This window comes from Theobroma cacao, chromosome 2 (assembly GCF_053813885.1).
Source record: "Theobroma cacao isolate CCN51 chromosome 2, ASM5381388v1, whole genome shotgun sequence".
Taxonomy (NCBI): Eukaryota; Viridiplantae; Streptophyta; class Magnoliopsida; order Malvales; family Malvaceae; genus Theobroma; species Theobroma cacao.
Genome location: NC_142640.1, coordinates 12,138,618 through 12,163,534, shown reverse-complemented (window position 1 = coordinate 12,163,534; position 24,917 = coordinate 12,138,618). Strand labels below are relative to the sequence as shown.

Below are 24,917 nucleotides of genomic sequence, written 5' to 3'. Positions count from 1 at the left end.
AATTTTATTCCAATGAATTGGAATTATATATGAGGAGATTGTTCTATTAAGAGAAAATTGAAAAGTTATTATATTTGTGTATATGTCTTGTATATAAGCATCTTTGATTATATAAATACTAATCGTGCAACGTAGGTAATATAAGTGTTAAAACACCAATGTAAACCTTCATCCAGAAATTAATAATTTTCAACTCTTTATTAACTAATTACTCAATAAAACCTTATATTCATCAACTTGATGCTCATATATAATTAATATTCTTTTTTTTTTTTTAATTTTTGTGAACAACAACCTGGAGTTCAGCTCAAATGGACGATTAAGGCGAACAAAGAAAAATAAAAAATAGGTCAAGTGGGTAAAGGGTGAGAGTTAGGTAAGGAGCTGTTAAACCATACAACAATATAGAATTTTATCAGTGTCCTATGGACTTTTCAGTGCTCTTTCGTTTTTCTTCAACAGTTGAAGTCTACCTACCAAAACCAAAAGATCAAGCAGGCGTGGCTATCCACCCCCGAACAACCTCTTGCTACCCCAAACAGTCAAGACTGAAGATGGAGCTTGGGTCCATTGTTCATTAAAAACAGCTACAGTCAATTTGACAAGGCAGCCTATCATTTTCTTGTGAGCCACATGTTTGCTGCCATGAAAGAGCGACAAAGGGCCCAATTCACTTATGAAGGGCGGCAATACAGCTCGCTATCTTCATTCAAGTAGGCAACCAGAGCATTACTCTAATTTTTTTTTTTTCACGGCATAAGTATAAAAATTAAAAATAAATAAAAAGGAGAATGAGCCACTCTAGCTTGGGATCTTTTTCAAAATTTTGACAAACTATTTGTACAATTGTACTACAGCGGTTGCTTACTTGCTTATGGAAATAAATGTTTTGCATTCTTCATTTTTGCCTTGTTACCATTACCTAACCAGAGAAGAAACACCAATCAGAATTCCAGACACTGACACCGTCCAATGTCTTACTCTGTGTTCTTCTAACTCCTTGGTATACTTCTCAAAGTGGGGCACTGTCAATTTTTATTGCCCTCTCTTGTTACTGTACCATTTCCTCTCCCCCAGGAAACCTATCATGCGTGAGCAAGTTGAATTTCAGAGGGATTCTCCAGTTTCAACTGATTGAACTATACTACACTACCTTGATCAGAGGCTTCCTCGTTGTAATAATATGGGGAGAGCTTTCCATCCTTACCAGCTTTGGACTTGTTCTCCCCTCCAGCCTCTTGCAACAATTTCACCACCTTCCGCATTGACGGGCGGTTAATGGGAAGAGCGTTAGTGCAGAGGAGACCAATATCGAGTACCCTGCAAATTTCTTCCTTGTACGTAGAGTCCAATCTGGGGTCGATTACTTGATCCACACCCTTCTGGTCGCAGGTAGCACAGACCCATTTTACCACATCTTTCTCCCCAAACTCTGGATCAGTTGGGGGTTTCCCAGTAACCAGCTCTAAGATGACAACCCCAAAACTGTAGATGTCACTCTTCTCATTCACTCTTAGGGTATAGGCATATTCTGCATTGAAATTAAGACAAAATGAGCAAATTGAAGAATAAGCGGTAAAAAAGATTTTGCAGGAAGGATTACTAGTGACTCTTTATTGTAGGAGGATTATAATGTCTAACAAAGTTCATGTTAGTAAGCCAATGCAGTCACTTATCCAAGCTTAAACTGAGAGTTGTAATGAAGCAACAATCACATAGACAGTGGATTTAAACTCCAAAATTAAGATTTAGAAAAGAATCTTGAAACCACTGATTTAAAGGAGTAGCTGGCACCATTGATTTGATGAACAGATCACAAGATATCAAATAAAACAGGTACTCAGGTAGTGCTATTAGCCAACTAACAGAAGTACTGAAACATTCAACATGAAGAGGGGAAATTAAATTTGGGAGCAATTTAATGAACAAGCATCAAGAAGTAACAAACCTGGTGCAATGTAACCATAAGAGCCCGCAATCGCAGACATTGATTCTGCACCTTTGCCAACTCTTTTAACGATCTTAGCAACTCCAAAATCTGCAACTCTCGCACCAAATTCTCCATCCAACAATATATTGTTTGATTTCACATCCCGATGAACAATTGGAGGAACACAGTCATGATGCAAATAGGATAACCCCTCCGCTGCATCTAAAGCAATCTTATACCTAGTGGGCCAATCTAACAAGCCCCCCTTGCTACTATGCAACAAATCCCCCAAGCTCCCATTTGGCATATACTCGTACACTAAAAGTTTGCTATCTCCAGCATTGCAACAACACCACAGTCTCACAATATTCTTGTGTCTAATCTTTCCCAGTGTTTCAACTTCACTTTCAAACTCATCTCTTTCTGTATCAGCGCTCAAAGAATCCCCTTTCTTAACACCTCCACTGAGTTTCTTCACTGCCACTGCTTCACCATTTCTAAGCACAACTTTGTAAACTTTGCCAGAAGCTCCACTTCCTATCACATTCTCTTCCTTGAGGCAATCAGCAATCTCAAATTCACTAAACCCAAGCTTATGAAACGATCTCCACTTCAATATAGTAGCTCCTTTCTTGCTCTTTTTGAAACTCCGGTACTTCATGTAGAACCAAACGACTCCTACAACAAAAACCAAGCCAGCAAGCACAAAGATGCATCTGAGGATCCACATGTAACCCTGGTTCTTAGATTTACCAATCGTTGGACAAAGACCCTCCAAATCATCACATAGTCCGGGATTCCCCACAAAGCTATTCCTGTACATTTCCTTAGCATAGATAGGAGGGAGCTCTCCTGAAAGTCGGTTATTCGACAAATTAAGCACATTGAGCTTTAAATTCTGCAACTCAATTGGGATTTTCCCAGAAAATGAGTTACTAGAAAGATCAAGATAATTAAGCACGGGCAAGCTGCCAATATCACGAGGAATACTACCAGACAGCCTATTGTTACCCAAATTTAACTCATTCAAATTCATCCACCCCTTAATTCCTTCCGGGATCCCTCCATCAAGCTCATTTTCACTAAGATCAAGCCTAACCAACTGCCTTAATTTCACAAAAGATCCAGGAATCCGACCCGTGAACCCGTTTCCACTAGCAGATATTTCTACCAGTGTCTTCAATGACCCGATTTCATCAGGTAACGACCCGGAAAACGGGTTGTTGGAAATTGACAGAACTGAGAGGTTATGAGCACTTGAGATCGTCTTTGAAATTTGCCCACTAAAGGAATTTTCAGCAAGTTCAAGCAAGAATACTCTGGGTAGACCCCAGAACCCGTCTGGGACCCGACCCGAGAAATGGTTGTGCTTGAACCGAACCCGGCCCAAGCTCCAGCATTTACCTAGACTTTCCGGGATTTTACCCGAAAATGAATTGTAAATCAAGACCAGATCCTCTAATTGCCCCTTTGCACACAGATTCTCCGGGATTTCACCAGAAAATTGATTGTAAGACAAATCCAGACTTTGCAATGGCGAGTTTTCACCGAGTTGACTCGGCAAACGCCCACGGAGTTTGTTGTTGAACAATTTCAGCTCGCGCAAGTCTTTTGACCGAGTTATGCTCTCTGGTAAAGTCCCTTCAAGCCTGTTATCAAAAAGATTCAATGACTCAAGCTGTAACCCGCATAACCCGGTCGGAATTGTCCCAGTTAACTCGTTCATGGACGCGTCGAATCGCTTCAATGTAGTTAAATTCCCCATAGTTAATGGCAACCCACCGGATAAAGAGTTGTTATATAACTCAAGTTGCTCAATTTTTTTCAACTCGGAAATCGAACTGGGGATCGACCCAGTGAGCCGGTTGAAGGACAAATCAAGGTTTATAAGCCCACTCAAACGACTGAAACGTGGCGGAATCTGATCCACGAGGTTACAACCGGCAAGAAAGAGCTGCTCGAGATTCGTTAGGTTACCGAGTTCACTTGGTATATGACTCGGCAAAAACGGGTTATAAGCAAGGTCGAGTTCTTTGAGAGTCGAAATGTTTCCCAGGAAAGGAGGAATCGTTCCGTTGAGGAGATTTCCCGCCAAATTCAACAGCTCGAGCCGTTGGAATCGTCCAAAACTCGCGGGAATTTCACCTGAGAAGTTATTTCCGAAGAGAATTACATTTTTCAGTGTCGGAATTTCAGCCAGGGAGTCGGGGAGAGACCCCACAATGAGGTTCTGTGAGAGATTGAGGGTAGTTAGATTTTGACAGGTGGAGAGATCAGAGGGCAGGGATGAGTTGATGAAGTTGTTGACGAGAGAGATGGAGCTAATAGATGGGAGGCGGCAAAGGAAAACCGGGAAAGGTCCGGCTAGTTGGAAATCAGAAAGGTTCACCGAATTGACTCGTCCCGTTACCGAGTCGCAGGAAATGCCCCGCCAATTGCATGGCGTGTCGTCTCGGTCGTTCCAGGAGGAGAGGGCGTTGGTTGGGTCGGAAAGGCTTTGCTTGACTCGCTGGAGGTATAGACCTTCCTGGTTTAGAGCAGAAGCATGAGGCAGAGGATTCAGAAACAGAAGCAAGAAAACCAGAAACATTGTCTGCAATTCTGGGTTCATTTTCTGCTTTGGTTCTTTTATTACGGTGTTGGGTTTTGGGTTTTTGAGGTCAAGTGAGAGCCAAGAGGGGGGGTTAAGACTTTTGCGTTCACTTAACTCACTTTCTTTCCACTTGGGTTCGTAGTTTTGTGGGTTTTGAGGGGGGACGTTTGAGGTTGCTGCAAGTGTGGATTTTTGAAGAGGAGCAGAGCCCCGGGACAGGGGTTAGGGTGGGGGGGAGTGGGGCCTTGGCTCCTTGCTTGGATTGGATGAGACAGATTATGATCAGGATCGGGCAAATTTAAATTGTGGACACATTTTCTAGTCTAAAAAGTTGTCTGAAACTTTGACAAATGATTCAACGATGGGAAATTTTGCAGTCAATTGAGTCAGTAAAGACAGTGCTTTTGGAAACAATGCCAATATATAATTAGTACTTATACAGTTGATATTACAGAGTGTGCTAAGCAATGAGCGTCTGAGATAACACAGACAATGAGCTAGATTCTCCTCACTGTAAGAATATGGAAAAATGGATAATGTTTGCCCAAACATTATTGAAGAGCTTCGAGACAAGGATTAGTTGAAAGTTAATTAATAAGGTTTGAAAGATCCTGAGCTGTGATGGACATGATTAGTATTCACGTGATGTATAATGATGGAATGTCACATTGTGGGGACTTGGATTTTTACGGGTAAGATGAAGTTTGAGAATGTTTGTGGAAGACAGAATCCTTTTTTTTTTGTTTTTTGAAAGTTAGATAGAATACTAGAATGAGTTACAGTAAGTGGTTTTCTAGAATGCCAATATATTCTGTCATGTGGAATATTGGTAACCACAAACTAAATACTAGGCCTAGTAATTACGAATGTGATGGTTTCCTCTATTATCACTTCTCGTGAACTCATCATTTTAAGCAAATAAGAAAGAAGGAAATTTATGCTTCCATCCTTGCCATATAAAAACAAATGGGAAATTATATGTTGTTGCTGGCTCCACCCCCATAGGAATAATATAACCAGAAGAATTATTGTAATAAAATTCTACCGGGAAAAGAAAAAGCATAATGACAAAGGGCAAGGGCAAGAACCCAGTTTTAAAGGTCTACTCTATGGCTGTTTGACAGGGATCTATGGGGCTAAAAGGCCTAGATTTTATTTTATGATATAATCCTTTAGAAAAGAGACACCTGGGGCCGGGCCTTTGTCTGCATCTGGAGTTTGGAATCCAGAGAGTTTGAACATTCAAGTTTGAAACGTAAAAAGGCAAGTTTGAATGATTTGTGGAGGTGGGCTCTCTGCATCTTGTCAGTTGTCACCATACAAGAGAAAATTTGCTTTCGAGGCAGTGATATTACTACACCTACTGCTTCAAAAAGCAACTTAGTAAGCATTAAAGCATAAACAACAAATGGATTTCATTCATTGAATCGGACAGTGAAGGGCTCCCCTTTTCTTCCCCTCTTCTTTTTCATTGTTCTGGCCTTCTAGAATTTCTTCCCACCTGCACATGATGTAACAATTGATTCCTAACTACCTTTTGGGAGTGATTATCTTCTAGTAATTTATACGTATTGTTCTTGATTATTCTTCTAAGCAAAGAACAATACCAGAATAAATTACGGAATGGAAGTACGGTTACGCAAGCAAGGAATTTCTAAGCACGTGCGTTTTGACAAATTACTCTTAAAGCAAGGGTCCCAAGGGCAACTACTTGTTGAAAAACATGCTCATGTTTGTGATTACGACCGAGGAATCCCATCACCATTCTCTCAAATTTCAAAAGGCTGTAATTGTTTGGTAAATAGGAATTGATACCACACCACCCATTTGCCTAACACAACTGCTTTTTTTGACTGATAAAGATTGCGCAAAGTGCATTCCGAGTAAGATTCATCATCAATCATCCTTCCACTGAATAATTGGCAATTCTTGTTACATTTGTTAAAACTTTAAAGATTTTTCTAAAAAAGTTTTATATTGCTGATCACTTCATGGCAGAGGTGATAATATGAAGTTCTAAGTCCAAATTCAGACAACAATTTCAGTCATTGTCATGTCAAATGAATTCTGATTTTACATATTTAAAAAACACTTTATGGACGAGACATCGGAATGCACCAATGATGAACCAGTTGCATTTGTTGACAATGATACATGGAAATGCAAGTACAAAGACAAAGGCGAGGCAGCGAAAATTATGCAATCTTGTTTACATGACCACATCCGCTTTTCTGATCAGTAAGCCAACTACTATGCTACAGTAATGTTATAGTATCAGGCATGCAGATGCTGGGATCAATTCATCTAGTCATCTCTAACTTCTACTTCTAGGTGGACAGCTTCTCTCGGTTAGGTTGAGTGTAGAATCAGATTTTACTTTTTTGAAGTATACAAACAATGCAGCCTTGATCATTGTTATGCAAATCCTTGAAAATATTTGAATGACAATTAGTATTTTACAATGTAGTATAATTATAAATAATGTAATTGTAAGTAATGTAGTTATAAAAAAATAATATTATAGTATTTGATATATAAATAAAATAATAATTAAAAATATATAAAAAATAATATTACAGCGTTTGGTTTTCCAGTAATTTATTAATAATGTAATGTTAATTTTTAAAATTACTCTTATTTATTAAATTACAAGTTTAATATATTTATGCTTTTTATTATTAAGTTTTATATAATATTATCTCTTAAATATATTTTTAATATCATATATTTTATTTTTATTTTTATTATATATTTTATTTTCATTTTTTAATATAATTTTTTACATTATATATTTTATTTTAATTTCTTTTACCTATATTATATAAATTTTAATTTCTTATATTTTATTTTATTTTAATTATAATATTATAAAATATTTTTAACAAAATAATAAAATTGAAAAGTAAAAACGTCTTCAATAATATTACAGAGTGTAATGTAATGTGATTGCACTGATTTTAAATTGTAATTATATTATATCTCTTAACTGTAATATGATTACATTACAGTGATATGTTATAAAACAAATATTACAATATAATTTAATTAAACACATTATAAAAATATGCTTTCGCTTTTCTCGTACTAAATACTATCTCGATGCAAGCATTCAACCGTCCCGGAGGAATACCGTCGTCTTGGTGGTTCAGATTTAAGTGGCCAAATATTGTAGTTTTCAATTCAGTTTTCCTAGAGAAATAATGGCGTGAGTTTGACTTTGGCATCCCAGTGGTTTTACCTGTATATTATTTCACTGGACTTGTTCAAAATAGTTGCAGTAAAATAATTGCAGATTAATAATAATTATGGATGGTTACCCTCACCCTATTTGTTTCAGACAGAAGAAGAAGAAGACGAAGAAGAGAATAATGATGTATGTAAACAGCAAACTTAACCAGGGTTATTTTGGCCTTGTCCCAAGGTCCCTGTTTCATTAATTTATAATGCCTGATTCAAGTCCTCATCCATTGGCAAAACAACAAGGAAGACAATATTGCGGTATTCATGGTTTCATTTCCCTCAGGTAACAGAGCAATCTCATCCAAAGGACGATGATGTCAATCTAATTATGAAGTAATAATAATTTCAGGTGGACCGCTCTGTCGCTAGACTGGTTGACTACTGAGACAGAAACTTACTAATTCTTCAATTCCAAACAGCACACTCCCTGTGCAAACTTGGAACTTTCGGTGATAATAATTAGGCCCTCCTGTGCATAATGTCTGATGAACAGTGAAATCGGCCTTTCTTGATGTAAGATTGCGTTTGTTGTTTGTTGGTCTCACTAACAGATCAGGCCACTCATCATGCATGCAATAGAATCATCAAACTGTCAATTCATTGGCAGAATATTTCAATTTGGGGGGACGCTTAATCACACTACTTAAATAGATGTTTAATGGCTCCATGCCGGCAAAGAAATGTGTATTTCTGACTCTTCCTTGGAGTCGTAGACTGCTAATTTGCTATTCTTTAATCTTTTATCTAACGGTGTCCTGATCAAATGTCATCGCTATCAAGAGGGAAATGCTAGCTGTGCATCAAGATTTGATTGATGTTTGACTCCTAAACAACTCTCCCAGTCTAATCCTTAGAATAAGAACCAATCGGAAAGCTTTGGAAAGTTGCAAAACACGCGTTAACATGGTTGGTGCAGTATCATTGGTTGTGGAATGATTTTTTTTTTTTTAAATATAAGATTTAAATTCTCTTTTTTTTAATTATAAAAAAAAAATAGAAGCAGTGGATGTCTGATGTGTGTCTAATCAAGCCAACCAAGTTGGAAATTTTTTTTAAGTGCAATTTCTTCGATCTTCACTTGGATGATAACAATATGGTTCTCTATGATACAGGAAAGTTAATTGGACAAGACAAACTTTTGTGTTTTTCTCACACCAAGGAATTAGATGCTAGCCCCGGTAATTTGAAGTGATTGACGTCGTTGCTTACAAGCTGCAGCGTTGCACGTTAGCTTCGTGGAAAACATAAGTAGCTAATTCTCGTATTTCCGAGTTCTAACATACTCTATTTACCAGTTGCAAACGGAATCTTGATAACAAGAGAAAAAACATTGCAATTAAGGGTCCGTTTGTTTTGACTGGAGTTCACTTAATGATGTTTGGTAATTTGAAAATATTTTTACTTTATGAAAAATTTTACAAATAAATGGAAAAAAGATTTGTCGATGCCGTAAATTGTCTTAAACCGTCAAGCGACGCAAGATAATTTCCTCCCAGCTGAAGAAGCTTTCTGCCCTAAGTCCCCCAAGTCCCTTCTTTACCATTCTTTTCTCCACCTTCGATTTCTTCCATTGGCAACATGATTAGCTTCCTCCTGCAACATTTTTCTTCTTTTAATGCCCAGGTATGCTCTGCTCTCCTTCCTCCTTTAAATCTGGATATAAATCTCTCCTTTCTTCACTCTTTCTTTTGGGTGTTTTGTATAAAATTTTTTGTACTGTTGAGTTGAGTTGTGCGTTTATCCTGTTGTGCTTGGTGCCTTCTTCTATTTATAAATAATCTATCAACAGTAACCCCTCCCTTATTTGATTTCTGCACTATGATTATATTTATCCTGTTATGCTTTGTATATGGATCTTCCAGACATGTTACTTGTTTGCAATAAGAAAGAGCAAAATGATATTTTGTTTGAGAAGAGAAAACTAGTCATACAAAACCTTCTATATTATGGTGCCTAAAAGGCTAGAAATCTTTTGTCTTTCCTTTTGATTCTTAAAATTATACATTGATCAGTTCCTTCTAATTTTCTTTTGCAATTAATTAATGTTTCAAGAGGTATGGAGATGGACCTGAGGATGAGCTACCTTTAGAATCCAATGGAGACTACACCAGAAAAATTGGTTTGTTTTCAAATTACAGCAATGGCACAAAATTCAATAAGTCTTCAGAGAACCTCCTCAACAATGTTTGGTAACAGCCCGAAGAAATATTTCCTCTGAATGGAATTCCTGAGCAGAGGCAGCATGCCTTCTGGGTTCTAGTCAACGAGCATTACTTTGCCATTGCAGAAGGAGTTCAGGTAAAGTAAACGCATCCCAAAAGATGTATCATATTTCTGTCTTTGACTTCATGTTTGGTTAAAAAATAACACATTCTTTCAGTAGATTCTGATTTCAATTTCTCGAAACAGGGTTTGAGGCTTGGTGGATGCGTTGATGCAACTTGCTTACCAAGAAATCCAATGGTGGTGAGAGTATAAAGAGGCGTCAGCTTTAATGCCTTTGTGGACAATAGAGCTTATCGAGAATTCTTGAACTCCAAGTTCAATGCAACTGCAAATTGACACGGAGACCGCTGCAATTGCTCTGATCTGTCACCGGCAAAAGATGCCTTTTATTTGCATTTAGATCCCTGTCTGATTTAGCTGGTGGAGGTTCTGCCTTGTCTAATGAAGCTGCTGTGTTTGCTACTTTGACAGCCCAAAATGCAATTGCTGTTCTACTTAGATTCATTTACCTAGCATCTTCACAAGCCATCCTCTTTGGAATTTTAAAATTAAAAATTTTAATTTGAGTTTTATATTGCTAGTAAGTTTATGAATTTATAGGATAATTAATTATATGTTTTATTTTTTTTTAGATAGGGTTTCAATAATTTGCCACTAACGCTGCTGGACAAGTGCATCTAGCCATCAAGATCAAGGGTTGGGCAATATGTTTTATTATTAATGTAGAATGTTTTTATTGCGTAGGATTATTAATTTTAATGATGCATAGATTTTCAGTTATTTTATTATTATATTATATTTTTAATGTTGAAAATTAAGTTTTAGATGTTATATACAATTAATGAATATTAATATTTTCAAACATCTAAAGATATTAGAGAATGGGTATTTATAAAATTTTTATAATTTTAGTGATGAGGAAAATATTTTCTAAAAGATGATCCAAACAACGAAAAATATTTTCGATAGTTTATCCAAACAACAGAAAACATTAAATTTTTCAATACAATATTTTACACAGAAAATATTTTCCTTTAACAACTTACTTTACGATTACCAAATGAATCCTAAATAAAAAGATATATTGGAAGCATAATTGTTAAATCAAGATACGTATCATGTATCAAAACTCTTTTTTTAAGTATCGAGTATCAAGTATCATATCGCATCGTAAGATGCGGTGTGTAATTTTAAAATTAATTATAAATAATATGTATGCATATAAAATAAAGAAAAAATAAAAAATGTTATATTTATTTATAAGATCAAATATTATATGGTATAAATTAAAAATATGATTATAAACTTTCAACATACTCCTCAATAATATATACTTTTAAATAAGACATACATTTTTCATGTTAATTTGCTAACAAAAAGTCAATGAAAATTTGACATTTTTAGATCTTGGATTGTATTTGTAACAATGTACAAAAACATGGTGTATGAGGATTTTTTTTCAAGTACAACTATATACTTGAAATTGTACCATCAAGTTAATCTCTATTTTTCTAGTTCCAAAAATTATCAAAAGTTAGAAATATTAGTAATCAAAAGGCTCCATAACACTCGACTCATGAATGCTATTAATTATTATCATTCATCACTAAGCTCTAGATCATCATCCTTATCCTCAAGCTCCAAGTTATTATCATCATTATTACCTTCATCTTCTCTTAGCACAACCATCTCATCTTCCTATTCATCTTACAAGTTTTCTTCCTCCTCAACAATTGGTTGAATATCTTCATTTTGCAAAATAATTTTAATTTTCTCTTAGCATCAAATGGCAAGTTACTTGGACCTATGTTTAAAATTGAATAAAAATATAAAGTTATCCACTTTTAATCTAAAATGTAATAACAAAATATTAAAGTTGCATATATATATATATATATATTAATTTAGATTTTCGAATACATACCATGCTTTCTTTTTTTGCTAGTCTCAATCCCTTCATCTTCAAAGCATTAATGGATATCCATTCATGAATTTTCTTAAGATAAACAAGGATCTTCCATTTCAGTTATCCATTCATCATCCGATTCCATGTCAGAAAGACAAATTGGATCGTATGTTTCACCTTTTTCTATTCTCTTAGATTGTCTTAGTTCAAGTTAAATATTATATTTGACAAAAACAAGAGCATTTAGTCTTTGTTGCTCCAAACGATTCCTTTTCTTAGAATGCACATGATCAAAGGTGCTCTAATTTCTTTCATAACCCATGGCACTACAAATGAGATTTAAAACTTTTATAGCAAGTTTTTGAAGCTCTTTGCAATCATCTCCATAACTTTCCCACTACAAAGCTATGATTAAAGAAAATCAACAGCTTTTTAAATTCATTATTCATGCATTATTTAAGATAAAAACTTAAGAAAAAAAAAAGAAGGATTAGAAAAAGATTAAAAACAATACCAAGTGTAGACACTAAAAAATAAATAAAATATATAAATAATTAAAAAAAATGAAAGATGAGTTCTGGCAAGGTAATGGAGCGTGCCCCTTGCCAGTACCCAGACACCTCCCTCACCCTACCAGACGTGAAAAATTCGCGTCTGGCAAGGTAGTGGAGCGTGCCCCCTCCAAAGCCCAGGAACCGGGTATAAAGGGGAGGGGGCACTGTAGCATTGGAGAGATCCTAGAAGCCAAAAATTTGAATCGAAAAAGCTTTAGAAAACCCCGAAGCAACCTGCAAAATCAAAAAATACCCTAGATCCTCTAGCAACCGAGAACAACCACAAAAAAAAAGAAACCAAAAATGTCGCTGGTTGTGGGTTAAGGAGTTGGGGTTTGTGCCGCCGGTGGAAAGCTTTTTTAGAGAGCAGGAGCCTTGGGTTGCTGTCGCCCGATCATAGTGAGTCACGCCGGGAGAGAGCTGCTAGGGGGTGCGACGCTGGCGACGTCGGAGTGAACAAAGAGAGGAAGCCTGACCGTCGCGCCACCAAATTCGGCGCAGGGAAGAGAGCGGAGGCACCCGATCGGTGCCAAGGGGGTTGGCTGTCTGTTAGAGGAGAGAAAGAGAGGGTTAGCCGACGACATAGCTGGCTTTGGATGTTCGCCAGTCAGAAGGGAAGTTGGTGAAACAGTAGAGAGAAGGGAGAGAGAGCCGACGGGTAGAGAGAGAAAGTAAAAAGGGAAAATGAAAGGGGAGAAAAGAAAAGGAGTTTAAATAGTTAGGGCTGAAGCACCAAACGACGTCGTTTTGGGTAGTAGGAGGCTGTTGGGCAGGAGGCTAATACGGTGCGTTTTGGGGAGTAGGATCCGCGGGCTTCTAGTAGTGGGTTGGTCATTTGGGTCGCTTTTAGCCCACCAAGGTAAATCCCTAACCCTTTTGTGGATTTGTTTTTTGGCCCATTTAGTATGATTTCCATTTTAAAGAATATTAGGTTGAATTAATCCTAAATTATTATAGAATAAAATTTTAATTTTTTTTCTTTCTTTATGATATTTTAAGACTTAGGAGATTAATGCAAATGGAAGAATATAGAAACAATGAAACATAAAAATAAAATAATAATAATAATATAAAATATTTTTAGAGAATGTTTAGTTATACAAATAATTGAAGCTTAGGAAAATATTTACTACAAATAAATAAAATAATAATAATAAGAATAAATAAAATAAAAAATACGAAAATACCATGATATTAACCACAAGCATAATAAACCGATGATGGGATGATCGATCGGGACGCGAAAAGTCACAATCTCGGACCCATATTCCTTAGGTTTGGAATCCGAATCAAGGCTCCACCAGTACGATGGGAGGACCTCGATTTCAAGATCCCAAAATTTTTATAAATAAAAATTTAACAACACAAAGTCATTCAATAAAAATAATAAATAAATAAAAATAATAAAAATAATGATAAAAATAGTATTAATAATTCGAATATATAGTAAGTAATTAATTTGTGAAAATGTAATATACATGGCATTAAATAAATAAAAAACAAAATAAATAAATAAATAAGTAAAAATAACTAATTTAAAATTAAGCATTGAATATTAGGTGGCATAAACTATATTATAAAAAATGTGAAGATAAAGATAAAAAAATAATAAATATATATATAAAATAAGATCTTAGACATTAGGTTTGAATAAAAGATTGCTTATGAAAAATATAATAATAACAAAAATATAAAAATATATAAAATAAAAATAGTATAAAAAAATATAAAATTTTTGTTCACTAAAATAACATAGAATTATAAACAATTTGTCTAATTATAAATGAAAAACATAAGAACTTAGAACAAAAAATGTAAAGTATAAAAAAAAGAAATAAGAATAGAAAATATGATAATAAAAAATATAAAAATAATAATTACTTAATAATAACTAAAAAATATAGATAATTGCATTAGCATAGCATATATATATTGCATCATACATATCATTGCATATAAATATTTCTGTTTTCGAGTTTAAGCCTCAATGATGGAATCTTCCGAGGATCTTGCGAAAGCGGCTATTCATCGGAAAGTTCCTTAGGTGAAAAGGTATCCCCTGGTCCCACCAGTATGATGGGAGGGCTCGAGAGACATCTTTAATAAAAGGCTTTCGTCCGAATTAGGTTCATTATGCACGAAAATATTATTTAAAAAAAAATGTACGATAACTCCGATATTGGGAATTATTCGTCAAATTTACGAAGGTGAATTTCTCAGATAATTCCCTAGGTGAGAGAATACCCCGAGTCCCACCAGTATGATGGGCGGATTCAGAAAAATATCCTTGATAAAAAGTTATTCGTTCAGCATTTTTTTACGCCATGCATCTTGCCTCTTATTTGCATTCCATTTTATGTTGAATAGGAGATAAAAATAAGTGAATAATAACTAAGAAAATATAGTTAATTTAAAAATTAAAGCCTAATAGGATAATCTAAGAATGGTACCGTTCATGGAACAGGCGTCCTGGGGGTGCTAATCCTTCTCCGGGCGTAACCGTACTCTCAAGCCTAGATCTAGAAAATCGTAGACCAGTTTAAGGTTTTTTTTGGTGGGCTTAAAATTAATTTAAGTTTTCATCGATTAGAATCGAGTCAATGGGTGGCCAATCGCACCTAGTAAAAAAGATTGGTGGCGACTCCTAGTTTAATTTTTTAGTGAGTTTTCACATACGAGTCTGGCGGTCGGGTTCCCGGACCCGCACGTTACGACACCAAGTTGCTTTTTGTCTCTTGTCAAAATACATGCCAAACATTCTTTCAGCTTTCTTGAACCTCTTTAATTGTTGATCAATTTTGATCCTTGATTCAATATCCGGATACATTTTTTCAATTGTCTTATGAAAATCAACTTTAACTATAATTTTTGAACGAAAGCCTTTTCTAAATTGAAACCTACAAAGAATTAATGAGATTAATCAATAATTCAATATAAAAGAGTTATATAAAATTTTCACTTAAGAGTTGAAAGGAATTGGTATTGCTTACTTATAATTAAGAAAATAACCAACTGCATGGAATGGTTTATGAAATTGCAAATCCCATCTTATGTTAATGATTTTTCAAGTGTGATCATATCATTTCCTTTGATGATTAAAATTTTGAGCAATTTATTGTTTAGCTCTATCCATTGCTTCAAATATATAACCCATGGCAGGTTTGGCATCACCATCCACAAGTTTTAAGACTTTAACAAGAAAATTTACGCATTTTAAGCAATATTTGATTGATTTCCAAAATTTATCATCACTTAAGAAACCAATCTTTACTTTATTAGCTTCCCCCTAGAAGAAAAATGACTCTTGACCCATTCTTGTGAAGCAAACATGGCTCGAAATGGAATCTTGTTATCCTTAAAACTCTTCAAAGTATGAAAAGATGTAGCAACCTAGTAACTCTGACTCTTTATAGTTCTTTCTTTTTGGAATACTTCCTAAAAATGTTAAGAACCTAAATATGTCTATAAATGAAAACACACACTTGTTTGGCCTTTGTATTGTTTTCTTGAAATGGGCAAATCACTAACATCATGTAAGATCAAGTCAATGCAGTGAGCTACACAAGGAGACCAAAACAAATTTTTTCTTTTCTCCATTAATAATTGTCTAAAAGAAACATAAGTTGATGCACTATCAGTCACCACTTGAACTATATTCTCTTCTCTAATTTCCTCCACAAGTGAGTCAAGAAACTCATACATCTTTTATAACACCTGAAGCATCTATAGAGTTAAGAAATACTGTTCCACTAGGACTATTATATGTCATGCGACATATAATAACAAATGACATTTTGATTAAGTGCTTATTTAGCTTGATATTTTTTCAGCTTTTTTACATCTTAAAAGCAAAAACCAGACCAAACAAGAATTTAGAGAAGCTTTTAAAAAAATAAACCGTTTTTTTTTAAGAATAAAATTTTGGAAAAAAGAGATTTAGAAAAAACTAATTATAAATTTTTTAAAAGAAAGGAGCTTTTTTTTTCTCTTTTTTTAAAAGCATGCCTCTTTTTTAGGAGAATTGTTTCTTTTTATTTCAAAAATGTCACCATCTATTAAAAATAATTCCAACATTATTTGTTTTCATTTTTATATGATTTATTATTAATTATAAATTTTATGTTATATAAAAATACTTTTTATACTTTTTTATAAATAAAAAATAAAGTTAACTTTTTTTCATTATGAACAAAGGAATTTGTGATTAATAGAAAATTATTTATGCAATACCCTTTATGGTAATGTTAATCAAAATTAGAACTTATATAAATTATTTTGTCAAACAACTTATTTATTAAAAAAAAACTTATAAAAGTAAATTTACCAAACATATTTAGCTTAATTTTAAAAGCTATTATTTTTTGCAAGAACTTCATAATAGCTTTTAAGTTAAAAAAAAGTCAGGGTTTATTTGGCTTCATAATGCCCATCATAATTGTTTGGCCTAGCTTTTTTTTAGCTTAAAAGCTATTACGAAACTCTTATGAAAAATAATATTTTTTAAAATTAAGCTAAATCTGTTTAGTAAATTTACTTTTATAAGTTTTTTTTTATAAGTATGTTGTTTGAAAAAACAATTTATATTAGTTCTAATTTTGATTAAAATGACCATAAAGGGTATTTAATAAATAATTTTCTATTAATCACAAATTTCTTTGTTCATAATGGAAAAAAGCTAACTTTATTTTTTCATTTATAAAAAATATAAAAAGTATTTTTATATAACATAAAATTTGTAATTAATAATAAATCATATAAAGTCAATCATTAATCATAAGGGTTTATTTGATTTAAAATAAAAAATACAATGATTTTTATGACTCAAAATAAAAATATAAAGATTTGATTGATCACAATAAAAATATAAAAACTTATTTAAATTTTTTTAAATAGTTTAAAAATATTTTTATATATTATGCCTAATAATTGTAAAAAACCACATGATTAATATGTCATTGTCAAGATAATGGAGTTAATAGATTCATTTGACAGTAATATTAACGGTCTTTGATTTAACACAAATACTTGTACCAAATTTCCACTCTCTGTACCTTAGCAGCAAGACTTAGGAGAGATACTTTTGCTAATTTCCAAGATCCACAAAGGAAAATCGTAAATCAGGTTTGAGTCAGGGCTACATCATCCCAATAAGCCTAGTCACAACCCTCTTTCTATTTTTTGAGCTTCTTATGCTCGACCCGCAGGCCCCAACTTGATAGTCCAAACCCTCCTAAAGGTCTTAGACCAGCTTGGCCCATGAACTCACAACGCCAGCAAAGCCCAACTCTCAATTCGACCTTATTAACAGAGAATCATGTTTTTTTCGTCCATTTTTTCCCTTTTCATCAAAAAATTGGACGCAAGCCTTTTCCAATGCTCATCTACACTGATGAAGTCAATTATTGAGTTCATACATGATTCTATGTTAAAAAAGTAGAATTAGAATCTTTATTTTAAAAAATAATAATAATTATTTGTCGAGTTTGATTGCACTAATTAACTAACATCAACTCAGCTACTACGATTATAAAAAAATCACATTATTTCATAACAAATATATAATAAAAGATACAAATATAATTTTAGTTTGTTTGCAAATGAGAATTTCAATTTAATTTTGTTTTTTAAATTTCATTTTCTCACATGTAACTCCTACTCTTACCAATATTTTTTTCATACCCACATGGTTTTATATAAAAGAAATTACTACATTTAGCGTTACAGGTCAAGGAATAGTGTGACACCAACTCTGTTTGAGAATTAATCTAAAATTTAGGTATCATAATAACAAATATAAAATTACTATTTTAATCTTTTATATATATATATATATATATATATATATATATCTATGTATAATAATAAAAAAAACTATCCATTTTTTGTTTTGAAGTGTGTGTGACATATTCTAGACGTATCCTATACCATTATAGTTGAGTTGGTTAATCGTATTGTTACAGAATATTGATGGAGAGACGTTATAGGATGCTTGCTTTGGAGCCGCATGCATTTACGAGAAAGAAGAGAGGTTGGTCAATTATCAAATATGGTTTGTACGTCGTAACCCCCAGCTCTCTTAATAACAGTAAATCCACCACAATTACTCATATCGTTAACAGCTTCGATGACGGTTTTGGTTTCCCTGCCAAAGGCTTCCGAATTTGAAAAGCAACTGATATAACCTATTTTCCACCAACGAAACAGATGGAAAAACCATTTTATTTGGTGGTTTCAGGTTTTTTTTTCTCAGGACTTATGTCTTCCCTAGACTAGTGACGGGCCAATCTCATGGAACATATCTCTGCAAAATACATTGTGGAAAACATAGCTACAAGTTTCATGTCAATGGACATCAAAGTAGAAAACGAGCAACCCCTTCTGGAAAATGAGGAAGCAGGAGAGAGGGTCCAAGAAGAGCAGCCAACCATTCCGGAAAATGCAACATCAGCACCCCAGAAGCAACCAAAAACCAGAAAACAAAAAGTCATGAGAAAAACCTTCAAAGGAACAGCCGTCTTGTCCAAGCTTCTCCCTACAGGTTCAGCTCTCACGTTCCAGCTACTGTCCCCAGCCTTAACAAACCAAGGCCAATGCAAAACCGAGGTGAGCCACTACTTGACGCTAGGCCTTGTGGGGTTTTGCGCTGTCTTGTGTTTCTTTCTTTCTTTCACGGATAGTTTCAGAGATGAAAGAGGGAAGGTTCGGTACGGGGTGGCTACATTCAAAGGGTTATGGGTGATGGATGGTCCAGTGAAACTTTCAGCGGAGGAGGCGGACAAGTATAGGCTCAAGTTCATTGATTTTTTCCATGCCCTGGTGTCCATAATGATTTTTACATCGCTTGCTCTGTTTGATCAAAATGTTGTCAAGTGCTTTTATCCAACGCCATCAGAGGAGACCAAAGAGCTGCTAACGGTATTGCCCGCCAGCATTGGAGCCATTGGCAGCGTTTTGTTTGTTTCATTCCCTACCAAGCGCAATGGAATTGGAAACCCTCTCTCCAAAAATTAGGCCCTCATCTTCCTATAAGTCGATCTGTTGTCGTAATATTTCCAAGATGCACAAGGTCCACAAGGATGTGAGCAATTTTTTCTGTTTGCTCTGCAAACGCCAGGCATTTCTCTGTTTCCAATTCTCCACCTGCCGTCCAAGTCTGTAATTCCATTGTAGAATGGTTGGGCGGTGATTATTTAAGCATTCAAGCTCGTCAATTAGCAATCTAAATTCGCGTCTCTTATTGTCTCAGATTAAGATACAATCAAGTCCTTTTGTCATCAATTCTTTATGATCTTGACAAAATATGATGCCCTAAAACGTGGTCTGTTCAAGGAGTAACAAATCAATAGTATCATCATATAATGACGAGGGGGTGGTTAAAAGAATCTGAATCAATATTATTGTCTATACCTTGATATACATCAGGACCTTGTCCACGCCCCTTGAAGCATAATTCAGAATATATCCTACCAGAGAATGAAATTGAAAAGCTCAATCTTTGGAGGAATCCACAACTTATTTAAATTTATGTTATCCAATTTCAGTCTGAGTGAGAACGAAGATTAACTGCATGACACTTTGGTCAACGAGCTGTTTGTTCCACATTTCCACGAGAAAAAAATGGGAAACAAGAAGGAATGAAAATGTGGGTCCAGCAGAAGAAGAAAGACAATGACAATGGGCATGCGTTACTCGCCTTTTTTGGCGCATTGAAGTTGAACTGCAAAAACACCAAAAACTGATTTCGGACAAACAGAAAAGAGATTAGCCAAGTACCATTGAGCTCAAGTAATTTGAATGCCCAATGCTAAAATTTTATTTGCTGAACAAGAACGGAGATATCAATCATCATGTGATGAAAGAGACTAACATTCCTAAACTACTGGCATATCATATATGGAAGATAAAAATACTTGTTATCTGTCATCAAATTTCTTAACAATCAATGTACAGTGTATATGATAAAAAATGTGTCACTTTGCATGGCCTTTTCTATAATATACTAGTATTTAAAAATAAAAAAACTTCCGTATGAAATTTGTATTTTCATTTTCATTATCACCAAGTTTTATGGTGACACATAACAAGTTCTTTTCTATTCCATCCTATCAAATTTATTTAATGTCATATATATGTTGCTTCCATATTGTGACGAATTTGCTTACGGATCTCAAAAGAGAAAGTTTTATCTTCTACAGACTCTTCAGACTCATCGAAAGGATAACTTATCAATATCTAAATATATCAGGAAATTCAAGAGCATTTGCAATGACCTTGCTGCCATTGGCAAACCTATAAGTGATCAAACCAAAGTCTTTCAATTACTTAGAAGCCTTTGTTGGTCTCAAAAAAGGTGTTAGAGGAGAGGTGAATAACACTAAAATATTTTAAAGGGAACTTTTAAATCTAAAAAACTATTAAACAATTTTGGAATGGAAAGTTTAAAACTTGTTAAGGTTGAAAGACACCAAGTAAAGGGAAGGTTAGGAGAAGTGGATAAAACACAATATTTATAATAGTTCGGTCCACTTAACCTACATGCATTACCTTGATCTTCCTAATCAATGATTTTCAACCCAACTTCACTAAAACCAATGGAATTAATAGCTTCTACCAAGCTTTTACGAGGTGAGCTTTTAACCCTTACAACAATTCCTAAGCCTTCTTAAGCCTATAAACCCTTTAGAGTGCTTTGCACACTCTAATCAATCAAAAAATGAAGAAAAGATGGAGTACAATTGATCACCTATTTGATCTAAGATGTACAAAGTTAAGTTCAACACTTTACAAAGGATGAAAGTGAAATAAAAGTGTAAAGAGAATGTCTTTGGTCTTTTAAGCTCAAAATCACTTTGGATAATTTCTGTTTATGATTTTTAATTGTTGGAGAGACTTTAAATAATTGAAGAATCACTCTTGACCGTTAGAGATCGAAACTAGCCATTTTTTGCTGTTATTTTGTTCTTTTATGCTTAAATTCAAATGTGTAAACAGTGCTTCATTAATCGGTTAAAGGCAGGCTTTAACCAATTAAATCTTCTCTTACTTATACACTATTTCTCTATGTTAACTAATTAACAGAAGCTTTGCTTGATTAATAACTTTTTATTTTCAAGCACCTTCAAGCATTATTTTTGGCTAACTTCCTTTCACCCGATTAATGCATTCTTTAACCAATTGAAGCTTCTCTCCATTCATCCTTAACTGATTAAAATGGGCTCCAACCAATTAAGAATTCTTTAACTTTAAATCTCTTGGTTTGTCACCTTAGACAATTATTAATATTTTGAATTTGAATTTAAATTTTGGCGCTTCTTGACACTATAATTTTGACTTTTAACCAGTTAACTCTTTTTCGTTAACTGATTAAAAGACTTTTGTTTTGCATCTAGCACTCGCTTAACTGATTAAACAATGTTAACCAGTTAAGACCTTTCTCTCTGTCCTAGTGTGGCACCTAGAATTGGTTTAATTGATTAAGGATCTGTGTTAATCAATTAAGACTAATTTATCTTCATTAAAGCTTTTTCTTCTTTGCTTGTTTAACTAATTAACCCATATTGTAACTGAATAAGCATCTTGACTTACTTTCAAAAACTAAATATATTAATGATTTTAAACTTTCTCCTGCACTCTTAAATAATATAATTAGACACCAATGAATGTGAATGTTTTGTTATCATAAAAAACATATCGAGTCAACATTCTCTCTTTCTTATTTTTGATGATGCCAAACAAATCTAGATTAAGAGTGCAATGTCTATGTTCAAGATGGATACTTCAAATCTTTATGCATAATGAGGATTGCTCCTCCTTAGTTAATGCATTTAGTTTTTTTTTTAAAGATTTGCAATAAAATATTTATAATATCCATAATAGCTATATAAGATATACAATATCCTCAATAGTTAAGCAAGATATATTGAGTATCCATAATAACTAGCACATAATATTCAATAAAACCATAACTAAGCATCACACACATAAATTAAACATAAAGACCTATCAAGCTCTATTTAACTAAGTCTTCCTTCTCTCTTTTTTTATCATCATTAAAAATGATATTCAAAACTCCCCCTTAATGAGTGCATCTAGATGTTCTTTTAATTTTTAAATTAGACTTTAATGAATGGGAATCATAAGCACTCATACACCTAAGTCATACAAGCTTATAGATATAGTTCAACAACTTCAAAAGTCAAGCTTGTAACTATATAAGAACAAATGTATGAGAGTTAAATCATTTCAAGAACTTGTCAAGGATCACTCAAATAATGTTCAAGCAAATTTGATCATTTTGTCATAATCAAAACTATAATAATTTTTAAGCTAACAGTCTTGGTTCTAGATATGAATCTTTTGTTACTACGATGATGAGACTCCCAATTCCATCATTTGGAGTACTTGTACCCTTAATACAACGACATGAAACAATAAAAGCAAGCAATAATTCTGAAAGTTTTAGTTTATTGAACCAAAACATGGCATTTGTCAGTCAACACTTTCACCATCAAGCAGGGGGGAGCCAAAGGAACTACAATAATAAGTTCAAACAATTTGCCTTTCATCACAAGGTCAAGGCTTTCCTCAGACAAATCATAGTGGTACAAAAGATAGCATCTTAAGTGCAAAGCCTATTACATCATCTGATAACAGGTTTTTCTTTAAAAAGAATCAAGATAGTCAAGTAGTTTGCCAAATTTGTCACAAGCCAAGACACATTGTATTGAATTGTTGGTAGAGATTTAATTAATTTTACCAAGCTGACATGTCTTCCCAAGCTTCACATGCCTTGGCAACATTCACTATTTCAGATTTTCAAGATGAAGCTTGGCACCCAAACACTGGCACATCCTCCCACATAACTGTCCATCCTAGTGAACTAGATAATGTTATTGCATATAGAGGACCAGACAAAATAATGGTAGGAAATGGACATGCTTTAGATATCTCACACATTGGTTTGTATCTATTAATATTGGTCTCTCTAATGTAAAATTAAATAGTGTTTTGTTTGTGCCAAAGATATAGAAAAATTTACTTTTTGTTAGCCAACAAACTACTGATTATCCATATATTTTAAATTCTCATTTGATGGTTTTGTGATAAAAGGACAAGGAGACAAAGCAAGTCATAGCAATAAGACCTAGAGATGGTGTATTATACACCTTGCAACCTAAAAATCTAGCAGTTTTCTTCTCAAATAGATTCTATGTGGCTTCAGATATAACATGGCGTGCATGATTAGGGCATCCTTAAATGCTTGTAATTAAAATTTTAAAGAAACAAAATCTCATTTCTAATATGAATAATTGCAATAGTACACATACATGCAATAGTTGTCAAATGGAAAAATCATGTAGACTTTCTTTTCTAATCAATGATGATTTCTTCAAAAAACCAATTTCTGTCATTCATTGTGATTTATGGGGCAAAACACCTATTTTATCTTATCAAGGATTTCAATATTATGTTATTTTTATTAATGAAGGCACAAGATTTACTTAGTATTTCCCATTAAAGCATTTGACTTTCTGTAATGTTTTATTGAGTTTCATAAATATATATAGAATCAGTTTGACAAGGCTACCAAAATTTTCCATTTAGATGGAGGAGGAGAATTTAAAGACACAAACTTCAATGCCTACTTATTTAATCATGGAATTAAGCATTAAATGTCTTGCATTGATACATCTAAACAGAATGGTCTGACAAAAAAAAAAAAAGCACAGAAATATTAGTGGACTGGGTCTCACAATGATGTTTCATGGCAGTATTCCCAATCCGTTTTGGAATGAAGCATTTGGAATAACTGTGTGGTTGATCAATAGAAAACCTTTGCAAGTTTTACAATGGAAGAGTCCTTATCAAATGTTACATGGAAAGCAACTTGACTATTCTTATCTCAGAATTTTTTGCTATAAATGTTTTCCATACCTCCGACATTATGCCAAAATAAAGTTGGATCCAAGATCTCTGCCTTGTGTGTTTCTTGGTTATAGTGAAGTATATAAAGGGTATAAATGTTATCATCCACCATCAAGGCATATGTATATATCTTGTCATGTGATCTTTGATGAACAATCATTTTGTGTAACAAAAGTTTTGTCAACTCCATCTCTTAAACAGTTCCAGAAACTTCTTCCAAATATTGCTGAATTAAAACCCTCACTGAGTCTAAATCCTCTACCTACTACATTCTTGAAATCACAAGCCCTTTACTTGACAATGATTCAATTCCTAAAAATCCATAACAAGACATAATGATCTTCCTTACCGATTCTATAAAATCTTCAAAGGAATTTGATTTACCAACTCCTCAATCTCCAACTTTATTAAGCATCACTACACCAAACACTGATTCCCTTCCCTCACTTACATGTCAAGTCAACAATCATCACATAATTACAAGAAGCAAAAGAAGTCACCTAACTTAACCTATACAAGGCTCTGCACCTTCATCTCCACCTC

The 24,917-nt window shown here is 33.9% G+C and overlaps 2 protein-coding genes and 1 pseudogene across 3 annotated transcripts; 2 read left to right on the top strand and 1 right to left on the bottom strand.

Annotated features, from left to right (window-relative positions):
• Window positions 1-549: 549 nt before the first annotated feature.
• Window positions 550-4,725, bottom strand: LOC18608777 (receptor-like protein kinase HSL1). The gene is made up of 2 exons (XM_018116030.2): window positions 1,949-4,725; window positions 550-1,531 (listed from the first exon to the last, which is right to left on the bottom strand). Exons 1-2 carry the CDS (start codon window positions 4,539-4,541, stop codon window positions 1,140-1,142), a joined length of 2,985 nt encoding a protein of 994 aa, XP_017971519.2. The 5' UTR covers window positions 4,542-4,725; the 3' UTR covers window positions 550-1,139.
• A 4,162-nt stretch (window positions 4,726-8,887) lies between these two features.
• LOC18608776 (bark storage protein B-like) lies at window positions 8,888-10,769 on the top strand (annotated as a pseudogene). Its single transcript, XR_016024694.1, has 3 exons — window positions 8,888-9,386; window positions 9,816-10,061; window positions 10,173-10,769. The product of XR_016024694.1 is annotated as a bark storage protein B-like (transcript).
• Window positions 10,770-18,794: 8,025 nt separating this feature from the next.
• LOC18608774 (protein DMP7-like) lies at window positions 18,795-19,460 on the top strand. Its single transcript, XM_007043635.3, has one exon. The coding sequence runs from the start codon at window positions 18,795-18,797 to the stop codon at window positions 19,458-19,460; it is 666 nt and encodes a 221-aa protein (XP_007043697.3).
• Window positions 19,461-24,917: the final 5,457 nt, after the last annotated feature.